The 26447-nt window shown below is 40.5% G+C and overlaps 1 protein-coding gene across 5 annotated transcripts in view; it reads left to right on the top strand.

Moving 5' to 3' along the window:
* The window catches only part of HIVEP1 (HIVEP zinc finger 1), a 181496-nt gene that overhangs the window by 115768 nt on the left and 39281 nt on the right, over positions 1–26447 (top strand). For all 5 annotated transcript variants that reach the window (XM_074944877.1, XM_074944876.1, XM_074944879.1 and 2 more), the window contains one exon: positions 16051–22025. In XM_074944877.1, coding sequence (XP_074800978.1) covers positions 16051–22025 — 5975 coding nt within the window. The remainder of the gene's footprint in view (positions 1–16050; positions 22026–26447) is intronic.

Genomic DNA, 26447 nt, shown 5'->3' with positions numbered 1-26447 from the left:
ACCGCAAGGCCATGTCTGTACCTGCTGTTTCTATTTTGGAGGGAAAGCTATTTTTGTTTTATTTATTTAGTAAATATATTGTGTAAATAAATTAATTGCTGGTGCTAGACGAAACAAGTTCTGGTATTGTTTTGACAGGGAGATAAACAGATTTACAATTTTAAAATTAAAATGTCATCCTCTGAAAGTGTTATGAGAACTTTATCATATTAATGTGATGTTAGAGTAATAGTATTTTGACTTTTTGACGAGTACAGCAAAGTTTTTGAATAACAGTTCAACAAAGAGATTCTAGGATGCATCTATTACATTTTTTTCAAAGGTTAGCATGCCCCAGATTACAGGTTAGCATGCCCCAGATGTCCTGAATCAGACCCCACATTAAAAAAAAAAAATCTTTCTGATAGTAAACAAGAAACATATCCTCCAAAACTAAGGCTATGCTGCAGTTTTAAACCTGCAGCTGGGTTTTGTGCCCCACCAACACCACACTGAGGATATTTGGTTTGTTTTGATTGCAGATATGCTTGTGAACTTTGTGGTGTCCTGCCAATGTTCCTGATAACTCAGTCCTTGTGAGCTGGTAAGGTAATGAAATTGAGAAGAATCTAGAGAGAACAGAAAGACTGCATGAGAGGCACTCATGTATCTGAGATCAGAACAAACTCATTCCTTTTAGATGGGTATATATCTAAGCAGGTGGGTTGCCTGTTGCATCACACTCGAACTGGCGTAAGCAAGCGTTTTTATTGCAGAATTTTGGACTCTGGGTTCCTGTTAGCTTCCTCAGTCTTGTGTGGACTCAGACATGATTACTGAGTCTTTCTAAAGGTTTCCCTACATCAGGTTTTTGCTCATTTAGTTAGTCCTCCACCAAAGGATAAAGGAGTGTTTTAAAATGGTTGATACAACAGAGTACTCAGATGAAAATATAAGTAATTCTCCTTTTGTGGAAAGATATTGTGACCTGACCTGGCTGAAGATTTGTCATGAGAAACTTCTAAAAAGTTGTGCCTATGAAGTAGTATTAATAATCTGCAGCTAGTGAAGAGCCACTTCCAGCAAACCAAAGATCTCAGGACTGGGAACTTCGCAGTAATGCATAAAAGGGACATGCCCTCGTGGATGTCATCCTTCCCACCTTCTAACCTTCCATATTTAACTTCCTTGCTGGTTAAGGCATTATTGGCTGCTAGAGCAGTGGCTCTCAAACTTTTTTACTGGTGACCCCTTTCACATAACAAGCCTCTGAGTGTGACCCCCACCCCTTATAAATTAAAAACACTTTTAATATATTTAACACCATTATAAATGCTGGAGGCAAAGCGGGGTTTGGAGTGGAGGTTGACAGCTTGCGACCCCCCACGTAATACCCTTGTGACCCCCTGAGAAGTCCCGAGCCCCAGTTTGAGAACCCCTGTGCTAGAGTGTAGTTGAATTAACCTCTTCTGCTTCCGTTAAGACCAAAAAGGAAGTGTTAACGTTTAAACTTCTACAGTTCCATCTTTTAGGGCTAAAATTGTTCCCACCATCTTCTGTCTAATGTATCTTTAAACATTATTGCCATTAAATGAGCGCTCATGTTTCCCTAATTGCCTCAGGCAATGTGGATTTAATTGAACCCATCTTTTCAAATGGAAATATGTATTAAAGAACTAAAGAGAAAGGAGCAGGGACTATTTGTTCAGAAACTTGTTCTGGCTCAACATCATTATGTACAGAGGAAGCTTAGATAGGGTGACCAGATGTCCTGATATTCAGGGCTTTTTCTTATATAGGTTTTCTATTTTTCCCGTCCATACTCATGGTTGAGGAATTGTCTGTAGGCAGGATTTCATGAAATCAGGCAATGGTTCGTTAACGACCCTTATATTGGCCACTCTTTCTCCTTTTCTTACAAAAAAGCTTTTGAAATTTAGTGACACATGCAATGAGATGTTATTCCTGCATGCAATACTAAGTAGGCAAATTTAGCATAAAATGCCTCATTTCATGATTTCAATTCAAAATTTGGCACACTGGAGAGGAAATGGGGAAAAAAACAGTCTGTAGGAAAAATCTTTCATTGGACTAAAGATTTTGGTGTCAAGATGTTGTTTTGGAGGTTATTTTGATTTTTTGGCTAAACATATGTACTGAATTGGAATATACTATAGCATGCCTGTTTAACAGTGGATGTTAGAATTGCTCCATTGAGGCTTTGGCATTACATAAAGTGGTCAAATGTTTATTGATCTTTGGTCCTTAAACTTGATGGATTTTTTGCTTGCATTAGTCGCACAGGCACAGTCACTCATGGAAGTGTTGAACTTTGGGGCAGCGAATTTGGTAAGCTCAAGCCTCCTTTCAACATCCCAGTCCTGATCTGCCTCAGACTGTGGGCGGCAGAAATTCTGAACTCCCACCCAGCCTCCCAGGCTATTCCCCAGGTTGTTTCCTCTTTAGGTAGGAGGTAGGGGATTTTTTGGGGTGGGGGTGCGGGAGTTGTGTGTGTTTTGTTTCCTCTCTTCATGGTGGTATATACAAATGTATAAGAAATCGGATAAAACAGAGAGGAAGAATGTGTTCCTCTCCTAGCAAAGCAGCACCAACTGATCATGTTGGGTTTCTGTTTTCTGTGTCAAGTTTCCAAAGCATCACCTGTGGTGGTCTCTGAGTAGTAAAATCACTCTCTGCAACTGTAAAATCACTCTGCTTCAGCAACTGAACAGCTGGTTTCTGTGGATTTGGGGTATTTGTACCAAGGAAGAGGAAATGCTGCTGCAAAGTTCTGGGGTGTGAGCCTCCCTGGCTCTGCCATTTCTGTCTCAATCTCTCCTTGTTAAGCAAGGCATTCTTTTGTGGCTGGAGCTCTGCCGAACATGACTTCCTTCAGCCAAACCAAGAAGCTAACTGTCCTAAATAGAAGTCTATTGTTACAAGGATGACCTTTCTTGGGCCTACTAATTAAATTATGTCCCCACTCCCACCCTGAACTTCTTCTGATAATTTTTCTAGGTGGTATGAGTCATGACATTAACAGACTTAACTTCAGGACAGCATCATCTTCTCATCTATATCCAGTCATTTAAGGCAGTGGCTCTCAACCTCTCCAGACTACTGTACCCCTTTCAGGGGTTTGATTTGTCTTGCGTACCCCCAAATTTCATCTCACTTTAAAATTACTTGCTTACAAAATCAGACATAATAACACAAAAGGGTCACAGCACACTATTGCTGAAAAATTGCTGACTTTCTCATTTTTACCATATAATTGTAAAATAAATCAGTTGGAATATAAATATTGTACTTACATTTCAGCATGTAGTATATAGAGCAGTATAAACAAGTCATTGTCATTTTAGTTTGTACTGACTTTGCTAGTGCTTTTTATGTAGTCTGTTGTAAAACTAGGCAATTATCTAGATGAGTTGATAATAGGGGGAGGGATAGCTCAGTGGTTTGAGCATTGGCCTGCTAAACCCAGGGTTGTGAGTTCAATCCTTGAGGGGGCCATTTAGGGATCTGGGGCAGAAGTTGGGGATTGGTACTGCTTTGAGCAGGGGGTTGGACTAGATGATCTCCTGAGGTCCCTTCCAACCTTGATATTCTATGATTCTATGATACCCCCTGGAAGTCCTCTGCATACCCTCAAGTATATTCATACCCCTGGATGAGAACCACTGATTTAAGGCAAAATTCACTTTGTCTTAACCGACTTCTATTTCTGGGAAGAAATTGTATCACAGAGGAACTTTCTGATGAGTCCAGGCATTATGCCTTTAGGATCTTCCCTGCCTTATGCTGTGATATTACTGGATTGCTAAGGCTGATCCTATCTCCCCTTGCTGATGAAATATCTCAAATTCATATAAACTGTGAGGAGGAGAAGCCAAGTGGAACACCTTCCTCTTTGCCTGCACATTCTAAAGCTGTCAGACATCTCACTCTCCCTGCTTGTTCATCCAAGTTGTACACATTGTTGATTCCTAGATGAAACATTTTAACTTCCAGTTGTCTCGATTGAGCACTTTTTCTGGTCTAGCTTAGTTATTTCCAATAAATTACTTTTTCCTTCTGGCTTCAGTATATGTTTAAGTGCTACAGCTATTGTGACTGGGCTGTGACAAGGAGGTTTCAGATCATCTATATTGCTGTCCCTTAAATTATTTTCTCTCTTGTGCCGGCTAAAATGTGAGGTAAAATCGTTCAAGTCATCAGTAAAAGATAAGAAATAACTATTCTTCCTTCCCCTTGCTCCCATTTTTCTTTTAATTATTAGAATTAAGTTCTTTAAAATGCGCGCGCTCTCTCTCTCTCGCTCTCTCTCTCTCTCTATATATATATATATATAAAAAAATACAGGATCAAACAATGTTTGAGTCGTCTTAACTACTGGTTATTAAGGTGAAAATATATCAGTCTAACAAACCACAAGCATGGACATTTCTTGATGAAATGTAAAAACCTTACTCGTTCAAAAAGTACGCTTTGCAAAAGACTGGCCTTAGCTGTAAGGAGATAAGATTATGACACTAGCAACGTCACACTGCCTCTAAGGTATCCTGTAGAACAGAGAGAAAATTGTCAGTTTCACTTTGGACCACTGTTTATTTTTGTTTCTGTGTGGTCATGGCTAAGATGCGGTGGGCAGAGTGCATGCAATTGTAATTTGATTGGTGGTGGGAGTTGGGAAAAAGAACAAGGAATAAGAGGCAGCTGTGAAAATGAAGGAAAAGGGAGAATCCACAAGCAATGTCTTCCTCTGTGTAGCCACTTTCATGGTTAAGTGAGGATCTCTTGGGCATATATTGTGGTCAAGATTTTTGAACAAGATGGAGACCTCTGTTTGGATACTGCAGGTACCCCAAAACATTTTAAACTGTTTAGAAGTTCTTCAACTCTGTATGTATTGTCCTGGTATATTGGGCTTTCCAACTTGGCAGCAGTAACTTTAAAATATAGAATGGCTGTAGTTTATTTCTAGACACCCTATATATAGATTCATAGAGTTTAAGGCCAGAAAGGACTATTAGATCATCTAGTCTGACGTCCTTTCATTGGCCATTAAATCTCACTCTGTAAACGAGTTGATCTTTTTAGTACAGTTTGCATTAGTATGTTTTACATACAGTAACTTCACAGCCATACTTGATTCTTGTAAATCTGATCTTGTAAATACTTTAAATTGTGCATAACTTTAGATAAATGAGTAGTCCCATTGAAGTCAATGGAACTACTCACACAAGTGAAGTTATGCACATGCCTAAATATTTTGAGGTTCAAAGACTAAAGGCTTGGACAGCTTGTATGTGTGGACTGCTTTAACTGCACTATCACAGTTCTAGCAGTACAATACACACACCAACCATGAATGCACCTATACCTTATGGAGTTGCTTATACCTGTACAGCTTATTCCCATAACGGAAAAGGAATAAGCTCTTCCAGCATGGTACCTTTGTACCCACACTAAAAGTGGTACCTGCGTAACTATTTTGATTTTAAAAAGAAATTCACACCCCTAACCAATAGTAATACTGGTACCAAAACTATGTAGAAGAAGCAAGCCTTAGAGAGCTGATCCAATGGTCACTAAGGTAAATAGAAAAATTCATAGGTTTTAGTGGGTTTCTAGTCAGTGTATTGGATCCTTTTGAATGTTGAAATAACATTTTGTTTTATTGACTTATTTCCAATTGTGATTTATGTAAAAGCAGATTACGTGGCTTTTAAGGTTTCATTCACCTCATGAAGAAAAAATAATCTTAAAACTCCTGTTCAGAAAAGCAATTAAGCACATGCTTGGCTTTTTAAGCCCATTGGCCAAGATTTTCAAAAGCGACAACTGATTTTGGGTGCCTCCAGTTTTGGGTACCCAACTTAAAATATCTAAAGGGGCCTGATTTTCAGAAAGTGCTGAGCACCCTCCCTCTGAAAAAAGTCAGGCCCTTTAAAGTGTTTCAAATTTGGCACCCAAAACCATTAGTTGCATTTTAAAATTTTGTCTGTTAACTTTAAGGGGACAGTACTGCGGTTCTCTTTTCAGTCAGCAGGCCTAGTGGTCAGGGCTTGCTGCTCCAGTCCTTTTTTATTCAATGTGTCCGGAACCCTCTGAATGGGGTTCAGCTGGATCAGCCTACTTGTCAATAACCCCCTAGTCCTGCCCATCCCAGGGCTATCTATAGGGGAATTTGGGGTGTGTACGGGGACATGGGTCCACCAGGTGCCTGCCCAGGGTCCTTGAAAGTGTGATAGTGTGGGATGGCCTACATTTGGCCCACCGCCTGCTCACCTTCCTCTGGGCCACTTCCTATCACACCAAATGGCTCAGTTTACGGCATGGTTGCTGTTCACTTGTAGTCCTTAGCTTCAAACCCCAGAGTCTCAGGACTAATGTAAGTGACCCTCTGATGCCCATGCACGCAGTTCTCACTGCCTCTTGGGCAATGTCTAAAGGGACAGGAGACAGACTCACAGCTGGACCTCTGTGGAAAGGGCTTCTTCTCCTACTGTAGTAGAGCAGTGCCCCTCTAGGAAATTGCTTCTCTCCTCCCTCCTGCCTGGGCTACTGGAGCTCTCTCTCTACTGCTCCTTTCCCCAGAAACATGCTCTGCAGTGCCTGAGAGGCAGAGCTTTCCTGGCCCAGCATTGCTCCAGCCTTTCCCCTGCATCAATTTTAGTGTACAGGGACTACTTGTCCTTAAAATTAAGCATGTGTTTAAGTGTTTTGTTTAATTGGGGACTAAATTTGGGTAGAATATGATCTTGGCCTCATTAATTATTTTCATATGTATGTATGTATTGACACTTAAATTTTTTTTTCAACTTTGAAGGAAAAAAATATTTTAAAAACTTCTGTCATTATTTGAATGTCCAGTCTGCTATATAAGGTTTAAAGAAGTTGGTCAGATACAGAAACAAACGGTTTTAGCAGTCTGCTGTTAATTTAAATGAAGATCCTTTGGCTTTCACCATTTAGACTTACTTTCTGTATCTAGCACTCAAGTTTTCTGTTTATTCATGAAAACACACTCACAGGGATGATTCATAACTGTTTTGCAATAGGTTCAGAGATCATTGCTGTAATTAAATAGACATCACATATAGGAATGTAGAAATATTTTGAATATTTTAAAATACCAAGTCCCTAGGGTTTCTAATTTTAGTTTGCGGAAGACCCTTAGCAACGGTCTGCCTCTCTTTTGACAGGCTTGCACATCTTTAACTGCATTCTTTTTCAGAAAATAGGCATTTTAAGAGTAAATGTTGGCCCTAGTATATGGATTTATAATGTGTTTTAAAATACTTCTAAAGAATAAACTAAAAATACTAGAAACTGAATAATGTACTATCTGTTCGATTGTAAGCCAGAAAACTATGAATCCAAAAGGTAACTTTCACAGAGTAGTACTGGAACGGAAGTAGATACCTTGCTTCTGCTCTCTGTTGCTCTTTCTTTTTTTATTAAAGCCCACAGCTTTTTTTTGAGAGAGAGAGAGGGAGAGAGTGGATGTTTAAGAACATGTGGGTTTGAGCAGACTTTCAGACAGGCAGTTCTAAGAATTACTGCCACAGAGCCATGGAGCATAAGCCAGTGTCAGGTTCCTGGGTGAATAAAAAGGAAGAAAAATTCAAGTAATTTATATTTTTCCTTTATTTGTCATGTTTGTTGTATTACTGGGTTGTTGTTTGTATTCTACTGCTCTTCTTCATGTGCATGGAGCAAAGAGTAACTGACAAATTGCAGGTCTCTGAAGTAATGTGTAGAAATCTTGGCAGAGTCTCTTGCTCACACTTGAATGCAGAATGAAGCAGAGTAACCATAGGTGCTGGAACTATTTTTGTAGGAGGGGTGCTGAAAGCTTTTACCATATATTTGGTTGTTATTACTACTTCAAGCCAGGGGATGCTGCTGCACCCCCAGCATCCCTAGTTCCAGCATCTCTGAGAGTAACCAGGGAGCAGGGAAGAAGAAAGGGGAAGTGAAAAGAAAGCAAAGCAAACCAAAAAACAAGGAAAAACGATAGTGGGAAAACATTAGAGATAAGCTGGTATGGGGTCTGATGGGAAAGAATGGAAGTACAAGTCAAAGAGAGCCAGTACAGCGCCCTGGGACTGCTTTCTGTATACTCACCATCTAGATACATGTGGGTGATGGCTTGGGTGACCAGATGTCCAATTTTATAGGGACAGTCCTGATTTTTGGGTCATTTTCTTATATAGGCGCCTATTATCCCCCACCCCCGTCCCGATTTTTCACACTTGCTGTCTGGTCACCCTAGCAACGGCTGCCGTACTGCAAGATAGACTGAGAAAAAATGTTTTAAGAAATTTTATTCGAATTTGACCAAGAAGCATTTGACCGGCCAACGGAAGTATTAGCGTTCATAGAAGCCCAGTGATTTGGAAGGATGAGGCTTTTGTAATTTGATGAGGGAGTTTATCAGTCTGTGATTGATTGCTTCTGTCTTGCCCAAATGTAATTACTATTTAAAAGCAAATCAATCTCAAACATTGCATTACTTTGATAAAGATTTTTGTAAATTAACACAGTTGTATAATGAAGTTGTGACAGATATGACTATTTCATGCAATATCCATAAAAACCTTAATACAATAAGTTGTGTATTATTGTGGGCCAGGATTATATGTAACCTTTCTAGAGGGAAGATGTAATGTGAGGCCTCGGAGTTCAAAGGGCTATATTGAAAATGTGCTGGACAAAAGTGGGCTTTTGATTCAATAAGAGTGACTATCTCGGGGGAGGTTAATGTAAATTCCCCACCTCCATCTATGCAAAAACCCAGCCTTTTGAAATTAAGCCCTGGATGTGGTTCATTGTCTGTTCATGGAGATCAAAGGCCTGAGCTGAACTGCTCAGCCTGAGTTCTGGTTCTGAATTAAAAATGGGGAAAATCCAGTTGCGGGGTTTGAAAGACTACCCACCTATCAGAGGCTGAGGATGGAGTTGGGGGCGTCTTCTGATACATGTTTGTGCATGTGTGCAGATTGTTTTATTTTTTTAATACAATTTTTCTGTAATACTTTTATTACCTTTAGAATAAATGTGCTCAGAAAGTTTTGTGGGGGAATTTGTAACTGCTGGCAATTACACTGTTCATAGTCTTTGGAAAGAAAGGAAAGCGCAGACCCTGGCCTGTTTAGGTAGTCTGCCTTGTTGTGGATATCACAGTTTAGTCAGGGAACTGTACAGCCTGGAAAAACCCTGGTTAGGAAGGAGTGAGGCACAGGTGTCTGCCCAGAGATGTCGAGGAGCTGGAAACCAGTAAGTGGGTGCCCTCAAGGGGCCACAGGCAGAATACATGTGTGGATACCCTGAAACTGTGAGAGAAATATCCTCAAGAACATTTACCCAAAAAGGGAGAAGAAAGTAAAAATATAGGTGAAGATTGGCTGTAAGGGAGCAGTTCCTTTTAAAAATAAAAATACTGTAGCTTGTGCAATTAGCAAGCATAAGATGAATATTTTTCACTTTTCTATAGTGCCTATTTTCAGAGGATCTCAAAACTTTCTGAAAACAATTGAAGTTCAGAATACCATTGTTAAGTGCTTTATTTACAATAGTTTATAGATGAGTAAACTGAGGTACATTTTAACACCTTCCCTGGTCAGGATCACAGAGGGAGTCAATGACAGAGCCAAGAATAAAAACAAGCAGCATGACTCATAATTCCTGCTGATTCAAAGTTCTTTCAGTATGAAAATCCCACTTTCAGTGATTGCTGAAGAATGAAACAAATTATAAACCATTTCTACAAGTTGTTTGCCTTTTGTGAGAGCATTTCTACACAGTCTTCATTCCCCCCCCCGAAATATATAGTCACCATATATTAGTATGTCTTTACAAAATATGGCACTAGATAACCCTCCAAAACTCTTGAGATTATTTTCACAGTGAATTTGAGATTCCTAATTACTGAATTGATAGAAGCTAGGCGCAGGTCAGATGTTGAAGCATTTGTACTTGTCTTAAAAGACCCTGTCCACTCTATAACTTTTAACCAAGTTTGTTAGTAGTTTACTAACGTGGTTGGGTCTAAATATGATGTGTGTCCTCACACAACATGTTTCAAACCAGAGTCATTTAGCACCATTTCTTCCTACCAGTGGCATGTGGTTGCCTTCCTGATTTAGTACACGGTTTGTAGCAGTTTGGACAGGACATTTTACCCTTGTGCTACGACATGTTCGGCCGCTGGGGCATTCCTCTTCATGCTGCTTATTTCCACTCTGGGCTTGCCTACACGTGAAATGCTGCAGCTGTGCTGCTATGATGCTTCAAGTGTACACAATACCTGCGTCAATGGATTCTCATATAGGCATCGGTAGTCCGTCTCCCCAAAGAAGCTGTATCTAGGTCGACAGAAGAATTCTTCTGTCAGCCTAGCACTGTCTACACCTGAGGTTAATTTGTCTTAATTACATAACTCAGGGAAGTAGATTTTTCACACCCTTGAGCAACAAAGCTAGGCCAGCCTAACGTTTTAGTCCAGACCAGGTCTATGTTCTTGTTCCATGGGCACGCTAGCCGTTCTGCTACAGGTGAGCTGCCTAGATTTTCTCGTACAAATGCAGGCAGTACAATAGGTGTGGAGGTATGGTTCTGATCGCAGAAAAGCTGCAGTATGTGTATAAGTGGAGCTGTGTTCCTTGCAACCTGTTAACATGACAGAGCCTCTTTCAGGTTACAAAATCACAGCTAAAATTTTAGTGCAGGCAGGGCCTTTTTTTTTTTTTTTTTTTTGTAATTACCTTAATATTTTCTCTGACTCATGTCAACTGTTTTGTTTGTTTGACCCCGGCTTAAAAAAACTGGCAATAAATGCTGCATCTTAAAAAAAAAAAAAAAAAAGCCATCATTAGTAATATTGATGGCAATTTATCGATGTAAGGCTCAGTTAATTGCAATATTATTGAAACAATAAAGCATCCTAATGAAGGCAGTTATATTTTGGATGTCACTTAGTTGTTTGTGATAAAGCACTAAATACATGGTTTATCCAAACATATGTATTACCGTGGGTTCCTGTCTGAGTCTGTGTCTTGTGCACAAGAACAGCAGGAGCTCCTGTGGCTCTAGAGTTCAGAGGCACTAGGTTCTAGTGACATCCCCCAGAGGCAGTGGATCCCTTACAAGAGTGTGGAACTTGCTCAATCCATTGCCAACTCATTGTGGTTAAATTTCCTCTAGCAAATGGGAGAGAATAACCTTTTCTGCCGAATCCATGTTTTTGTTTATATAGAAAAATGTTTTTAGCCCTCAAGGTAAAGAAAATCTTCTAAATGTGAACTGGCTGTAAACTAAAGCATTCTGTGCAGACATCAAGCCTGAAACAAGCGTGTGAACTGCCTAATACCCAAATTCTGGCCCCACCACACAGTCCAAAAAGCCAGGCTATGTGCTGGGGCATTTCTCTGAGATGAAGTGAGAGGGACTCTATTTCCTCGCCTTCTCTCCCAGCTGCTCTGGTCTGCTGTTATAGCTTCAGACTGAAGCTGCCTCTGCATCACTTATATTCCTGATACGTGGGGCACAGGATGATTTGTGGATCTACGTTGAATCTGCCAATCCCACCACTAATTCCCAACTGCCCTGCGGCACATCACAGTCCCCTCCAGAGCTGCTGGTCTCCTTGAAATATAGGAAGCATATATGACATGTGTGCTTTCCACCTTCTGCAGAATAGAAGCAGACTGATGCCTCTGCAAGAGCCACTCTCAATGTACAGCAGAGGAGGCAGAATTCATCCATACTAGAAGTATGACTGCCACCATTCATCTCAATGGGATGTTAATTGTAAAAATTCTTCGCCTGTCTGTATGCTCTGGAATAAGAGCACTTTGTTGCTGCTTAGCTAAAGAAAAAGTATGGAGTGGACACTTATTTCCGAAAAGTGCCCATACATGTAGTTACTCAAGAATAGCTGTTCCTGAATAACTCCGTGTGTATACAAGCCCATAGTACTACCCCTCAAACTACCATTCATTGGAATCTTTTGAGGGGCATCTGCCTCCCACTCTTCCCGTACCTTTCCTTCACTTTGAGCATCACCAGTCAGTTCGGAAGTCTTCTGGCTAGTGACCTACTAGTTTATTTGTAAAGGTTTGCAAGGGTGAGAGAGCACCCATATACAATTATTAGCTTCCACTGGGATAACCATCAACAATGCTACTTGAGGTGGTGGTGTTGATTTTCTGGATATTTGTGCATTAGGAATAGAGAAATATTTAGTAGATTAGAATAGGATACAGAGATGAGGTAAACAAAGGTACATAACAGCAAGTTTCATATACACGTGAGTGTGTGTGTAGAGTAAATATTACTATTTATTTTTATTTTATATGTGCTGTGTTACGCTGTGCTTTGATGCATGCTCCGTACAGAATAATATATGCCTATGCTACAAAATTATACTTTTGCTTGATATTATAATCATTTGCTATTCAGGAAAGCCCTGAAACTCCCAGCATATGCCTAGTTAAATAGAGCAACAAGTGTAGTTAAATATGGAAATAATTCAAATTTTGTTAGTTTTGTTTCATGAATACACAAATGGAAAATTTTAAACTTGACTGATTTCATTCATCTGTGGTAGTAGCTCATCTGAAAAGATACTGATAAATCCAGTCACAAAAATAACCATGAAGGAAGGTGTCTTCATTCCTCGCTGTTGCCAAATGTAGAGGCGGGGGGGACAGTCCTGACAGAAAAACAAATTTGTTGCTCAGTGCTTCATTTGTTCCACTATAATGATTTGTATTTTTAAACAAACACAAAATGAAGGCTTAATTTTACCATGACTGGAAAGGAGTTGCTATAAATGCAAAAATATTATTTAAATAGCTCAGTTTCTTTATATTTTCTTTGCAGAATTTCATATATACCAGCATAGTGGATTTGGTAATATCTTACAGCATCAACAAGCAAGAATAGTTTTCAGGGGAAAAAAAAATCTCTCTCAATCTAATCTAATCAGAGAGTCTAGATATGGAAAATACCTGTTCAGTCATCTGGTCCATTTCCCTGGTAGTACAGGATTTACTGTAACTGACTAGTCTTATTTTCATGGTCTTAAACTGAAAGAAATTAAATCAGTAAATAGTATAAACAAGTGAATTACATTCTGGCAGTTTTAATATTCTAAAGTAACATAAGGTAGGCTAAAAAATAATTGTTACCTGATGAAGCCTCTCTAATTCGAAAACTAAAAATTTAGAGCCTACAGACACGCACAAGTCTCTGTACTTGTTTGCATAGAAAACCAATATAATAAAGTAAGTTTGAATAATGAAGTTTGTAGCTTAAGCCATTATTTTTAGGTTTAACTGGCCAAAAAAATTTAAAGTGTTTCAAAAAATTAATATCTATGGTCCACCCATCCAACCCAATCAGTTTGTCACAGTTTCAGGGCCACTGTACCTGTATTTCCCCTCTATGGTCCACCAAAGGCATCCAGTTTAGGCTTCCCGCTCCTACCAGTCACCTCTCTTGCGGAGACCCACATCTCACTCCCTGCTGACTGGGGATTTTAAGGCTGAACAATTCCCTGCCTTACTTACATGGTGATATTCCCAGCAGCCAGACTACCTAAAAAGACCAGTGTCTAGGCCTTTTTTCCTCTCCAAGGGCTATACCCAGTGTATTGCCCACAGTTATAAGTTATCACACAGCTCCTTCTAAGCAAGCACATTTATTCTTTAGGTAAAAGCATTGCAGAGAAAACATATAACAATAAAAGTTGCTACACACACGCTAAAAATCTTACCAGAGGTCACCTACATTCCCTGTAAGCTGCATGGCCACGCGGCAGGCTCTCAAGGGCTGCACTGGCAGGTGGGGAAAGGCACCCCCCCAGGCCTGCCAGAACTGCCGGGGAGAGGAGCCCCTCACTTGGCCTGACCCGGCCCAGCCCCACCAGAGCGGCTGGGGACAGGTGCCTCTCGCCCGGCCCCGAGTTGCTGCGGTGAGAGAGGGCTGGGGGGAGTCCTCTCTCCCCACCGCAGCCCCGAGGCAGCCTGCACCCAAAACCCCTCATCCCCGGCCCCACCCCAGAGCCCGCACCCCAACCCTCTGACCCCAGCCCTCAGCCTCCTCCCACGCTCCAAACCCCTCAGCCACAGCCCCCCAGCCCTGAGCCCCCTCCCGCACTCCGAACCCCTCGGCCCCACCCCCACCACATGAATTTTGTTATGTGCACCAATATGAAGGTGATGTGTCACCCATCACCTCCATATTGGTGTACATAACAAAATTCATTCCACACATGGATGTAAAATATTAGAGCGAACACTGGAGGTCACCCCCAATACCAACATAGGGCTCTGGTAGGTTAAACCCACAACTGGATTTTCCCCCATGGTTACAAGTTATAGATTCATAGATACTAAGGTCAGAAGGGACCATTATGATCATCTAGTCCGACCTCCTGCATAACACAGGCCACAGAATCTCACCCGCCCACTCCTGCGAAAAACCTCTCACCTATGTCTGAGCTACTGAAGTCCTCAAATCGTTGTTTAAAGTTCACAGTTGTCTTCACTCCAGAATCAGAACAAAGGCTGGGCAGATTAGTTGCTTCTTTATATAGCTTGGGCCTTTTACCTTGGCCTTCTGTAACAAGTAATCAACAGACAATAACCATCTACTCAGGGTATAGCTTTAAAAGGCTGGGTTTTTGCATAACCAGAGTTGTGGACTTTACATTTGCCTCTCCCTAAAAATTCCCCCCAAAATCAACTGAACACTTGTCTCCAAAGTCCACACTTTTCTGGCACATTTTCAGTATAGTCTTTAGAACTCCTAGTTCTTACATCTGTCACATTTTCCCGTATAGAGATTACATACAATCCTGGCCCACAATAAGAGATAAACTTAATACAGTAGTACAGGATATTTCAGGAAATTGCCCTATCTGTCATAGTGTTTTTGCCATCCTGTCACATGGATGTACTCTGTGTGGCCCACATCACATACATTTAATTTATCCTTAAAACACCCCAGTGAAGCAGGAAAATATTAGGAAAATATCTGTTTTACAGACTGGGAACTGAGGCACAGATAGATTAGTGTGAAATCCACACCCCATTTAACTCAACAAAAATTTTGCCATTGACTTAAATGGGGACAGAATTTCTTCCGAAGGGTATGTCTGCTCTGCATCTGGGAGCAAGCCTCTAAGCCCAGGTCCACAGAATTGTGCTAGCAGGACTTGCTCTAGCATGCTAAAAATAGCTCTGTAGAGCCCCCTCCTGCAGGCTCTAGCCTGAGCCACAACATCTAGTGGCTGTTTAGCATGCTAGCGCAAGCCCTGTTATCACAAGTTTGTGGACCTGGGCTGGGAGGCTCAGTTCCTGATGAACCTTGAGTGACTTGCTCAAGGTCACATAGGAAGTCTAGCACAACTGGAAACTGAACCTAGATTTTCTGAGTCCCAGTCCCAGTGTCTTAACCACACAATCATATTTTCCTCAATGACAAAGTTGGGTGACATGATGGTAAAAACAGCATTGCCCAGTTAACATCTGTACTATTATTGATCGTAATGCAGCAGTGAGATGTTACTCAAAAGAAGCCTAGCATTAGTAGCTGAGAGAGAGGTCTTGCAGCTAAGAAGATAAAATGTTAACAGTGGGAAACATGGGGCTGGTCTTAAGTGTGTTAGCAACACAAGTCACAGAATCAAAATTCAGCTCTTGCTTCCCAGGACAACAGGCACAGGTTTCAGCATGTTCAGTCCCTAGAAATGAGGAACACTCTGGAGGAACTATCTCCATCCCTTCTCTGCTAGATAGTTTAATGCTCATGATAAGACAAGTGTTGTATGGGACTATCAAACAGACTTGTTAATTCTGAATAATTTGTAGTGGAATGAAAACTATTTCCATTTTCATTTTAGAACATGTTGAAATGTTTTACTAGATTTGTTAAAATTGTAAGATGTCATTACATTGTTATGATGATATAATGTATTTGTGTTGTAATAATAATTCATACAGTGATTATGTGAATTTACCATTTCTTTTTCTGTTTTGTTTTAACATATCTCAGAGGCTGGTACTAGAGGAACTTCAGATACAGTTAAAGGCGTGAAACGGAAAAAGATTGTAACTGAAAACCATCTGAAAAAGATACCAAAATCACCTTTGAGAAACCCCCCTCAGGCCAAGCATAAACAAAATGTAGAAGAATCTTCATCATCTAAAATTCTTCCTGATGCTTCGGAACACTTACAGGCAAAGAATCAGTTACCTGTACAAAATGGAAAACAATGTGTGAACCAAAATGGGGAAACACATAGTAGCAAGGTAACTGATGAAACAGTCACATCTGAGACATCGATGCAGACAAATCTTTCATTGTTACGTAAGTCCTTGGATTTGAGTAAATGGACAGCAGAAGACTGTGATACAAGCCAATTAAACTTGCCAGAGAAGAAGCCTCTCTCTAATTCCTTGTCAAGTAAATCAAAGACTGACAATAATGAATGTATTACTTTTGTTGATTGTAGTACTTCATCCTCAGGTACAAGTACTGCATTTGATGTCTTATTAAAAGCTATGGAGCCTGAACTGAACATCTTAGCACAAGAGTGTCCTCCTTGTGGGATGCAAATAGAAAAAGTGAGACCAAATAAAACTACAAGCGCCTCTTCAAGTCTCACATCCAATACAATGAGTGTCCAAAATCATTTTTCTTTGTCACAGCAAGAGTTTGTAGCTGGATCACACTACTACCCTTCACATAATGCGCATGCAGTAACGTCAGGGAAGAGTGAACAAGCACAGACCCAGTCAATTTCTCATTCACAAGAACAATTTATTGCTAAAACTGGACAGCAAAATCAACAGATTGTTGTGTGTCCAGGTTTCACTAGATCACTGGTACGTCAGCAGGGTCAAGAAAACCCCAAACTCCAACAGATATACAGTATAGCAGTAACCTCTTCTGTAGTACACCCCCCCTCTTCTACTGTTGCTCAGGTTTTTCCTCAAAACCAGCTAGTAGCTAGTTCATCTTCATCTTTGTCAATTAATCCATCTCATTCAACACACTTACCTGTAGCTCCCCTGTATAATTCAGCCCAAATAGCATCAGTTGTCAACCATGGTGTAGAACAAGTATGTAATCTGCTGAAAGACCAGAAACCTAAAAAACTAGGAAAATATGTTTGCGAGTATTGTAATAGGGCTTGTGCCAAGCCTAGTGTTCTCCAAAAGCATATCAGATCCCATACAGGAGAGCGACCGTATCCTTGTGTGACATGTGGATTTTCATTTAAAACCAAAAGTAATCTATATAAGCACAAAAAATCTCATGCACATGCAATCAAACTTGGACTTGTCCTACAACCGGACTCTGGTGGTTTATTCCTATCCCATGAATCAGATAAAGCACTTAGTATTCATTCAGATGTGGAAGAAAGTTGTGAAAGTGAAGATGAAGGCACTGCTGATGAAAGACAAGATGATCAAGGATCCTTAGAACTGGAACCTGCACAAATAATGAAAATCATTTCAAATTCTGAAACGTTGCGGAAAGGTAGCCCCATTCCACTAAGCAATCCAAACTATATAATAGGTGACTCTTCATTGCATGACACAGAACCACAAGTCAGGGCAGCGTTACCTAAAGTAGTAGTTCATCCTGTGAATGTTTCTCCTTTAAGGGCTGATAGTCCAGAAGTAACAGACTCCACGCCTGAGCTTGCTGCAGCACAGAGACAAGGAGATTTTAAAGTTACAAATATAAAATCAAATGTAACACACATGGTCTCTTTCAAGGAAACCGATGGTAAGCACCACCAGAAAATAGAAATGGGTTCATTAGAAGAACAGCTTGGGTCTGCTGTAGGAACAGTGCATGCACAGTTACAAAGACAACAGGCAACGGATTGTTCCCAGGAACAAGGAAAATGTCTTTTGAGCCCTAGGAGTTTAGGTAGCACTGATTCTGGTTACTTTTCACGTTCTGAGAGTGCAGATCAAACAATGAGTTCACCAACTCCTTTTGTCAGGGGATTGCCTGTCTCTGAAAAAGACCCAAATAAAAATCTGCCCTCTGTGCCACGAATAAGTGCCACAGTGGCATCTGTTGTACAAACAGTTTGTGCTGAAAAACATTTACTTCTCTCTGGTCAAATGCGACCACCAATGGCAACAAAAACACTTGAGGAACGCATCTCAAAGTTAATATCGGATAACGAAGCTGTAGTGGATGACAAACAGTTGGACAGTGTGAAACCGAGAAGAACATCTCTTTCAAGAAGAGGCAGTATAGACTCACCAAAATCATACATATTTAAAGACTCCTTCCAGTTTGATTTAAAACCGATGGGAAGAAGAACTAGTTCAAGCTCTGACATCCCAAAGTCTCCTTTCACACCAACTGAGAAATCAAAGCAAGTTTTTCTTCTGTCTGTACCGTCCCTTGACTGTTTACCTATAACCAGAAGTAATTCTATGCCTACTACCAGCTATTCAGCTGTACCTGCAAATTTAATACCACCTCCTCATCCAATTAGAGGAAGTCAATCATTTGATGATAAAATTGGCTCTTTGTGTGATGATGTCTTTATATCAGGACCTGTCACTCCACTGCACCAAGGGGGGCATACTCGCACTCTTGTTAGACAGACCGCAATAGAAGACTCCTCAACTAATGAAAGCCATGCTCTCGGCCCAGCACGATCTGTAGAAGAAGGTTATCATGGATGCAATTTGTCTAATGAACTCTCATTACCAAGGAGCAAGTCACTTGCACAAGTATCAAATTTGGAAAAAGTAAAGAAGTCACATCCAGGGCGAGGGACAATGTTTGAGTGTGAAACTTGCAGAAACAGATATAGAAAACTGGAGAATTTTGAAAACCACAAAAAGTTTTATTGTTCAGAGTTGCATGGACCAAAAACCAAGGCAGCTATCCGAGAGCCTGAACATAAGATAGTCCCCAGCACTACACAACCTCAAATTCTGCACTACAGAGTTGCCAGTTCAACTGGTGTCTGGGAGCAGACACCGCAGATACGAAAAAGAAGGAAAATGAAAAGTGTTGGCGATGATGACGAGCCACAGCAAAATGATACTGGGATACCATCAAAGAGTACAGAGGGTCAAAGTAAGCCAGGAGACTTTCCCAGTATATCTAAACCTAATGCAACAATAGTAGGTTCACAACAGCATGGTAGCATTCTGCTTCAAAGGTCTCAAGTTCAGCTTGTGGCTCGAGGCACAGAACAAACCACTGAGCCAAAGATCTCTCCACTTATGAAAAAGCAGACAAGTTCAGTTGCACAAGAAAAGGTAGAGTTGAAAAGACAAGGAACTGGCATTTCAGTAATACAGCACACTAATTCATTGAGCAGACCCAGTTCATTTGAGAAATCAGAATCTTTTGAAAGAGTTTCACCAGTTTCTTTTCAAGAGGTTAATAAGGCTGAGAAGCACCATTCTTTGAACACAGTTGTAATTCAAGAGGAAAGGCATTCTCATCTGAATACTTCCCAGCATCATCAGTCAGTGTCAGCAGAAGCACCCAGAGTAGAACTTCAGGAAAGTCAAATAGTCTCTAATGAAAGAAATGCAGTAATGCATCCATTGAAACTAGTTCGCCAACATAACATCCAGGTTCCTGAAATACTGGTCACGGAAGAACCAGACAGGGACCAGGAAAACCAATTCAGTGATCAGGAAAAAACAGAGAAGTTTAATTGGCCTCAGCGTAGTGAAACTCTGTCAAAATTGCCAACAGAAAAACTGCCACCGAAGAAGAAAAGGATCCGGTTGGCTGAAATTGAGCATTCTTCAGCTGAATCAAGCTTTGACTCCACACTTTCTAGAAGTTTAAGTCAGGAGAGTAGTTTATCTCATGCCTCTAGTTTCTCAGCTTCATTTGATAAAGAAGAAATTTCTAAAACTGAGAATGCTTCCAAAATAGATCTTAATAAATCATCAGAATTCCTTACGATTCCAGCTGGCTCAAATACACTTGGTGTGCCTGGTCCTACTTGCAGGGAAATGAGACGTGCTGCATCAGAACAAATTAACTGCACACAACCATCCATGGAGGTTGTAGATTACAGAAGTAAATCTTTTGATTGTGGAAATATGTCTTCATCAAAACCTACGCCACTTGTAGAGAGATCCTCTCCAAAGTTGTCTTCTGGCTGTGGAGTTACCGGACATGTGCCTCTGTTAGAAAGGAGGAGGGGGCCACTTGTAAGACAAATATCTTTAAATATTGCTCCAGAAAACCATCTGCCTCAAGTTAAATCTTCATCTTCATTTCAAATAACTCATGCAACAGACGTGTCTACAGTACCATTTCACAGGCTGAAGACCTCTAGTAGAACTTCAGTGGAGTTTCCTTCAAGTTCTCAGCACTCACAGACTTACTCTAAGCCGTTACATGAGTCTCAATCAATAACTCAGAACTGTAACCCTCTTAGCCTCCCTTCTGTTCAGCAGCCTTTAGGTCCTGTTTTGCATAATCAGGGACAGCAGCTCTTAACACAGCATTCACAGACTTCTCTTAAAGTACTGGCCCCAGGAGAACAAGCAGACACAAACACTTTTTCTTGTCAGTCTGTTGAAAAGGAGTATTACTTTGCTCCCAAGTATCAGCTTCAAGTTAAAGCTCTGCATGTAAGTACGTCGTATTCTTCTAAACCAATAACAACTGCTTTCCCAATCCACACTCTTCCAAGTCAAATTAGTGTGGATCAGAGTGGGACTTCATTATCTGTACCTACTAAATTAGCTGACAGTATGTCTAATCTGTATTCAATGCCTCCCCAAAAACATATGATACCTGAAAACTCCAGTGGTAAAATATATCAAATCCCACCTTTTGTGGTGCCTGTTCGTGTTCATAGTAATGTTCCATCTTATGGATTTGCTACTGTTACACCTCTTCCCCAAATTTTAGTGACGCAGGATCAGGTAAATTCGTCTGTCTGTAAAACAAATGTTGTGACAGTGCCAACTCTTGAAGGGAAAACTCCGCTGCCAAAATTACACAGAGATCATCAGAGGGTTTTGCCAAATCTACAGTCAGCATCTCTATTTGATCATTCATTTTCTGAGACTGGAAGCAGAAATTCACCTTTGTCAAGTTCCTTGAATATTATTCAGAAATTGCCAGTTAGTGGACTCTTCCCCCAACAAGAAGCTACAGCATCAAGTAAACGCATGCTTTCACCAGCCAATAGTTTAGATATTGCCATGGAAAAACACCAAAAGCGTGTTAAAGATGAAAGTGGAGCAGCTTGCACAACAGATGCTAGATCAATGTATCCATTGAACATTCGAGCCAATGACCCTAATAGGCAAAAGAAACCAGTATTGGTGCGACAGATTTGCACCACAGAGCCTCTTGAAGGTCTCTTATTAGAGCCTGATGTTATTCCACAATATGAAAAAAGCAGCAAAGATAGCAATTCACCAGATGTGCTGTTGACTGACCAACATTCATCTGAAAGTGTTAAAACTGGAGTTTCTGAAACCATAAAGGAGTCACCAGAATTTGAAAATCTTACATCTTCTGCACCTCCAAGTTTTGAAGTTAAAAAGCCATCTGAACCTTCTGCAGTGAATAATCAGACTTCTCTTCTGAAGGCTTTAAGTAACAGTCAAGAAAGGTGGTCCCCACAGGTTAATAATGAGGACACAAATTTTAATACCCAAGGCCAAGCAAACTCTGGAACCACTCTGTCTGTGGCAAATGCAGGGGATACACAACGGTTGTCATTTCCAAGCCTAAAGACTTCAACAAATTTTACATGGTGTTATCTGTTAAAAAGAAAGCCATTACATCTGCTACAAAATGACCAAAAAACTTCAGCATATTCTACTTGGACTATTAGTCTCAACAATCCCAATCCACTTGGTTTGTCAACAAAGGTTGCTCTTTCCCTCCTAAATTCGAAACAAAAAGCTGAAAAACCACTATACACTCAAGCAATAACAACTCATGCCAGATCCGACGTATTGGTTTACTCAAGCAAGTGGAGGAACAGCTTAACCAAGGTACTTAAAGTACATTTAATGTATTTTAATTTTAAGGATCAAATTTGTGTATAGAGTACTTGCTTTAAAAAAGCATACTGCATTTATATTTTTAATAATGTATTGTGCCTTGATTTTTTTCTACCTTTAATTATATGCATAATGTGCTTATGTGTTACAGTTGTGCTGGGATGCACTACTATAAAGATATTATGCTATTTCAATTAAGAAACTTGTTCTTAGGGGTTTGTCGCTGTTCATAAAAAAAAATCCTTCATGGATTAAAATTGGACAGGTCTTTGGACAGAAATCCATTTGGCTAGTTTTAAATTGTGACAAGAGTGTACCAAAAATAGCTTCCATTTAAATACTTTAACACTGTCTATTTAAAAGCAGTTTTGTTTGTAAATGAAGATTTTGCAGGTATTTGACCCTATAAAGTGAGTATTATTGTCTGATGTAAAATAACAGCTCAATCTGAGAGCACTATCCATGGGTGTTCTACAAACACATTTGATATCATTGCTAGTTGAAACAAGGTGAGTGGGAGGCAATGTTCCCTCTAATTTTTTATATCCATATGCGGAATGAATTTATAATATGCACCAATATGGACATGATGTGCGGCGGGGGTGGGGCCAAGGGGTTTGGAGTGGGAGAGGGGGCTCAGGGCTGGGGCAGAGGGTTGGTGTATGGGGGAGGGGGGCAGGGCTCCAGGGTGGGGCCAGAGATGAGGAGTTTGGGGTGCAGGCTGCCCTGGGGCTGGGGCCAAAGGACTCCCCCCAGCCCTCGCCCCACCGGCAGCAGCAGCAAGCTCCGGGGCTGGAGGAAAGGCCCACGGCAGCCCTGCAAGCCCCAACTTGCTCCCCTCCCCAGTTCCTACCGACCCCCTACCTTTCTCCTCTCCAGGCCCCTGTGGTGCATAGCCCTTTATAGCCTACTGCGCAGCCGCACAGCTTAGAGGGAACTTAGGTGGGAGGGAGGGAGGGAGAGAGCATGTAGTATTCCCACCCCAATCCCCCAGTTTGATAGTTTGGATGAAATAATTGCCAAGATAATGTCATTTAAAATGTGGTTACTGCTTTCTTAAGAATTTTCACTACCTGTTCCATATTATTGATCGATATTGTTCCAAAGAACCCATTAAATATATAGAGGTAAGAACATGTTCAAAATAATATAGGTAATCCACATACATATGAATAACACCATTGACATGGAATCAGCGGTTAAAGAGCATCAGACTCCTTTAGTGGCTCATATGTCCTCAACAGAAAGCCCTATGCTATTCAGCGCATTTGACCGCCTCTAACTGAAGAGAGGCCTCTGACTGGAATAATAGATTAAGATTGAAAAGTCCGAATTGTTGAAGACTCTTGCACAATACCTACCTGCACAATACCTACTTACAGCTAATGTTACAGCATTTCATTTGCGTGAGCACCGCAATGAGGTAAAAACGTTGAAGTCTGAGAATGATATATGACTATACAATATGTTGTCTTCAGCTAAACAGTGTTGAATCCTTGCTTTGAAATATATGCATTTTGAATGCTGCCAGGTATTATGGGCCATTACAGGATTTCTGTTTCAATCCAAAGTATACAGTACAAATTACTTAATTGGACTTCAATACACTTTTCAAATGATTGTCTTGTATGTGCTTGAATATCTAGGCAAAATTCAGTGAGTTAGAGGCAGTATAACTGGCTACAATATAGATGTTTATAAAATATCGCTGCACTGCAGAGTGATATCTCATATCACGTATTTTATATCTATAAAGTTTATTCTCAAATCCATTTGAGTGTCCTGAAAATTGTTTTTTTCCATGAGTATTTCACTGCAGTTGGTGCTTCCCATACATGATCAGAATCTTTATCAGAGTATAATATGCTGTGCACATTTTGGGTGAATTTGAGTAACTTTTACTTCTGCACTAAAACATTAACGGAAACTAGACAACTGGAAATGCATGATGGTCACCACATGCAATCCATTAATTACCCTGTTTTTGTTGTTAAAAACCCACACAACACACACAAGACTATGCAAGTTGGTTCGTATATTGGGCCCCTCCTATGCACTCCCTCTTGCCCAGGGGTGGCTCTGCAGTGCCCTGCTAACAATTTCTCACTCAAAGGGCTTCTTAAACAAATGGCACCGGGGCTTTTCTTCTTCATTCACCACATTTTCTCGAGGGTCCAGGTTTATTCACATGCATAAAGTTCCAAAATCAAGCTGAAAGTCCCAAAACACAGTCCGTCAGGTTTACCCTCTTGTTGGGTTACGCCCAAGCTTTTCCTGCCCCTCATTCCAGGTCTGTCTTCTGGAGATTGCTCACTCCCAGAAGTCTCCAGTTCACTCCCAGGGCTTCCTGCCTGGGGCTTTTCCTCCTTTGGCAGGCCATTCCCAGCCCTACTTCACTGGAGCCTCAAGTTTCTGGCTCTGGCTACTAGACCCCGTGGTATCAGGGTTTTTTCCCATAGAAACCTTTCTCACTTCCTGCAGTTTCCTAGGCTTCCCCCTTCACTAAAGCCAAATTGCTGCCCTTTACAGGGAATTTCTGATCCAACCCAGGTGTGCCTCTTTAGTAATAAGGGTTGACTAGCCCTAGGTCTTCCAGCCCTTAAGAGGCAAGCCACCCTGTTACAGTACAGTACTGTTCTAGAAGGTCTGTAACCAAATGCACATCTTGGCTGGCATAGTCTATCTTGTCCTTGAACAGTCAAGTAAGCCTCCAGAATGTCAATGCCAAGGACACCAGCATTAGAAGCAGCAATGTAATTGCCTGCCTGCCTCAGAGAGATACAAGGACAGCGAGCTATTGATAAATGTTTGTTATCAGAGTATAAAATTACTTTTTTTCAAACTAAACTAAAACAAATTAAAATTTATTTTTTCATTGTGTGGGGGGTGACAGTCACCCTTTTGTCTGACAAAAGGATTTCAGTTGGTTTTTGCTTTAAGAATATTTCCACTCCCTTCTTCCACCCCCCTGCCTCAAAAGTTAACAGGTGTGATCATTAAAAATTAACTACTCTCTAAGCTGCAAGGTGATAACATTTTTAATGCCTTGGTGCACTATAAAGATGTGGAAGAAAGGAGACCTTTTTTGCAATGGCCATGTATTTCAGTGTTTTTAAAACTAACGAACAGAGCTGTATGCTAATTTGCACTGAATTTGATGTTCTTTAGTAACTGATGTACCTTTCTGCGAATAGATTAAGAAGACTCTGTACCTTAAGAATGTTTCCCTATTGATGCTACACCAATAGGATATTATAAATTGGCAACAACGGTCAGTGTTTATCTAGTCTGCCTGAATTTGTCGTCCCAGACACTGAAAGGTTAATTACTAAGAAAATGTAGAAATGTGCACATTGAGCTGTATCATCATCATCTTATAAAGAAAACTGTGCACTGTACAGTACAGTTAGAGATTCCTCTTTATATTTTCCTTACCATTTTGCCTGATGCCAGTTCTGTGCAGGTTTTTTTTCTTTTTGGGTACAGCTGTAAGGCTTCAACATTAGCCCCAGAGATCAGTTTGTCTAGAATCCCGCAAAGAATGTCTAGAACATACAAAATTATTATTTGGGGGATTAAAAATGATTATTTTGGGTTAGTCTTCAGTGTACTGGCAGCACAACATTCTTTGTGTTGTGGCTGTGTAAGGATTTGAATCTGGGTCAACAGGGCCTGCAACTGCTGTGGAGGAAACATACCACCGTCTGAGGGAAAGAAGTGTTGCTGTTCAGTGGCAAAGACTATAGTTGAGCAGCTCCAAAAGGATCTGTCTAGTACTTCTGTGCTGAAGAGAAGGTTAAGATGCAAAATATTCATAGGTGGGGAGAGATAATACCGTAAGGTTAGAAAAAAAAAAAAACTTCAGAATTGCAAAAGGAGCTGTAAGTATTAGGGTGAAATCCTGGCCCTATTAAAGTCACTGGATGTTTTACCATCAATTTCACTGGGGTGAAGACTTAACCCTTTGTGTTAACAAAAAAATGTGCATTTCAATACAGACTGCTGTTTCTGTATCCATATTGCCACTGAATTGTATTCTGTATTGCAAATGTTTCAGAGTAGCAGCCGTGTTAGTCTGTATCCGCAAAAAGAAAAGGAGGACTTGTGGCACCTTAGAGACTAACAAATTAATTAGCGCATAAGCTTTTGTGAGCTACAGCTCACTTCATCGGATGCATACAGTGGAAAATATAGTGGGGAGATTTTATATACACAGAGAACATGAAACAATGGGTGTTACCATACACACTGTAACGAGTGTGATCAGGAAAGGTGAGTTATTACTAGCAGGAGAGTGGGTCAGTGTTTCTCTTTTTCTTGTTTGTACTCATCTGTTTCAAGATGTCTCCTTCATATAGTAGATGAGATGTATTTAAATGTTACTAAATTAAAACAAAAAAAATTTAAGGGATA

This window comes from Natator depressus, chromosome 2 (assembly GCF_965152275.1).
Source record: "Natator depressus isolate rNatDep1 chromosome 2, rNatDep2.hap1, whole genome shotgun sequence".
NCBI classification, from domain to species: domain Eukaryota; kingdom Metazoa; phylum Chordata; order Testudines; family Cheloniidae; genus Natator; species Natator depressus.
This window is presented reverse-complemented; position numbering and strand designations above follow the sequence as displayed.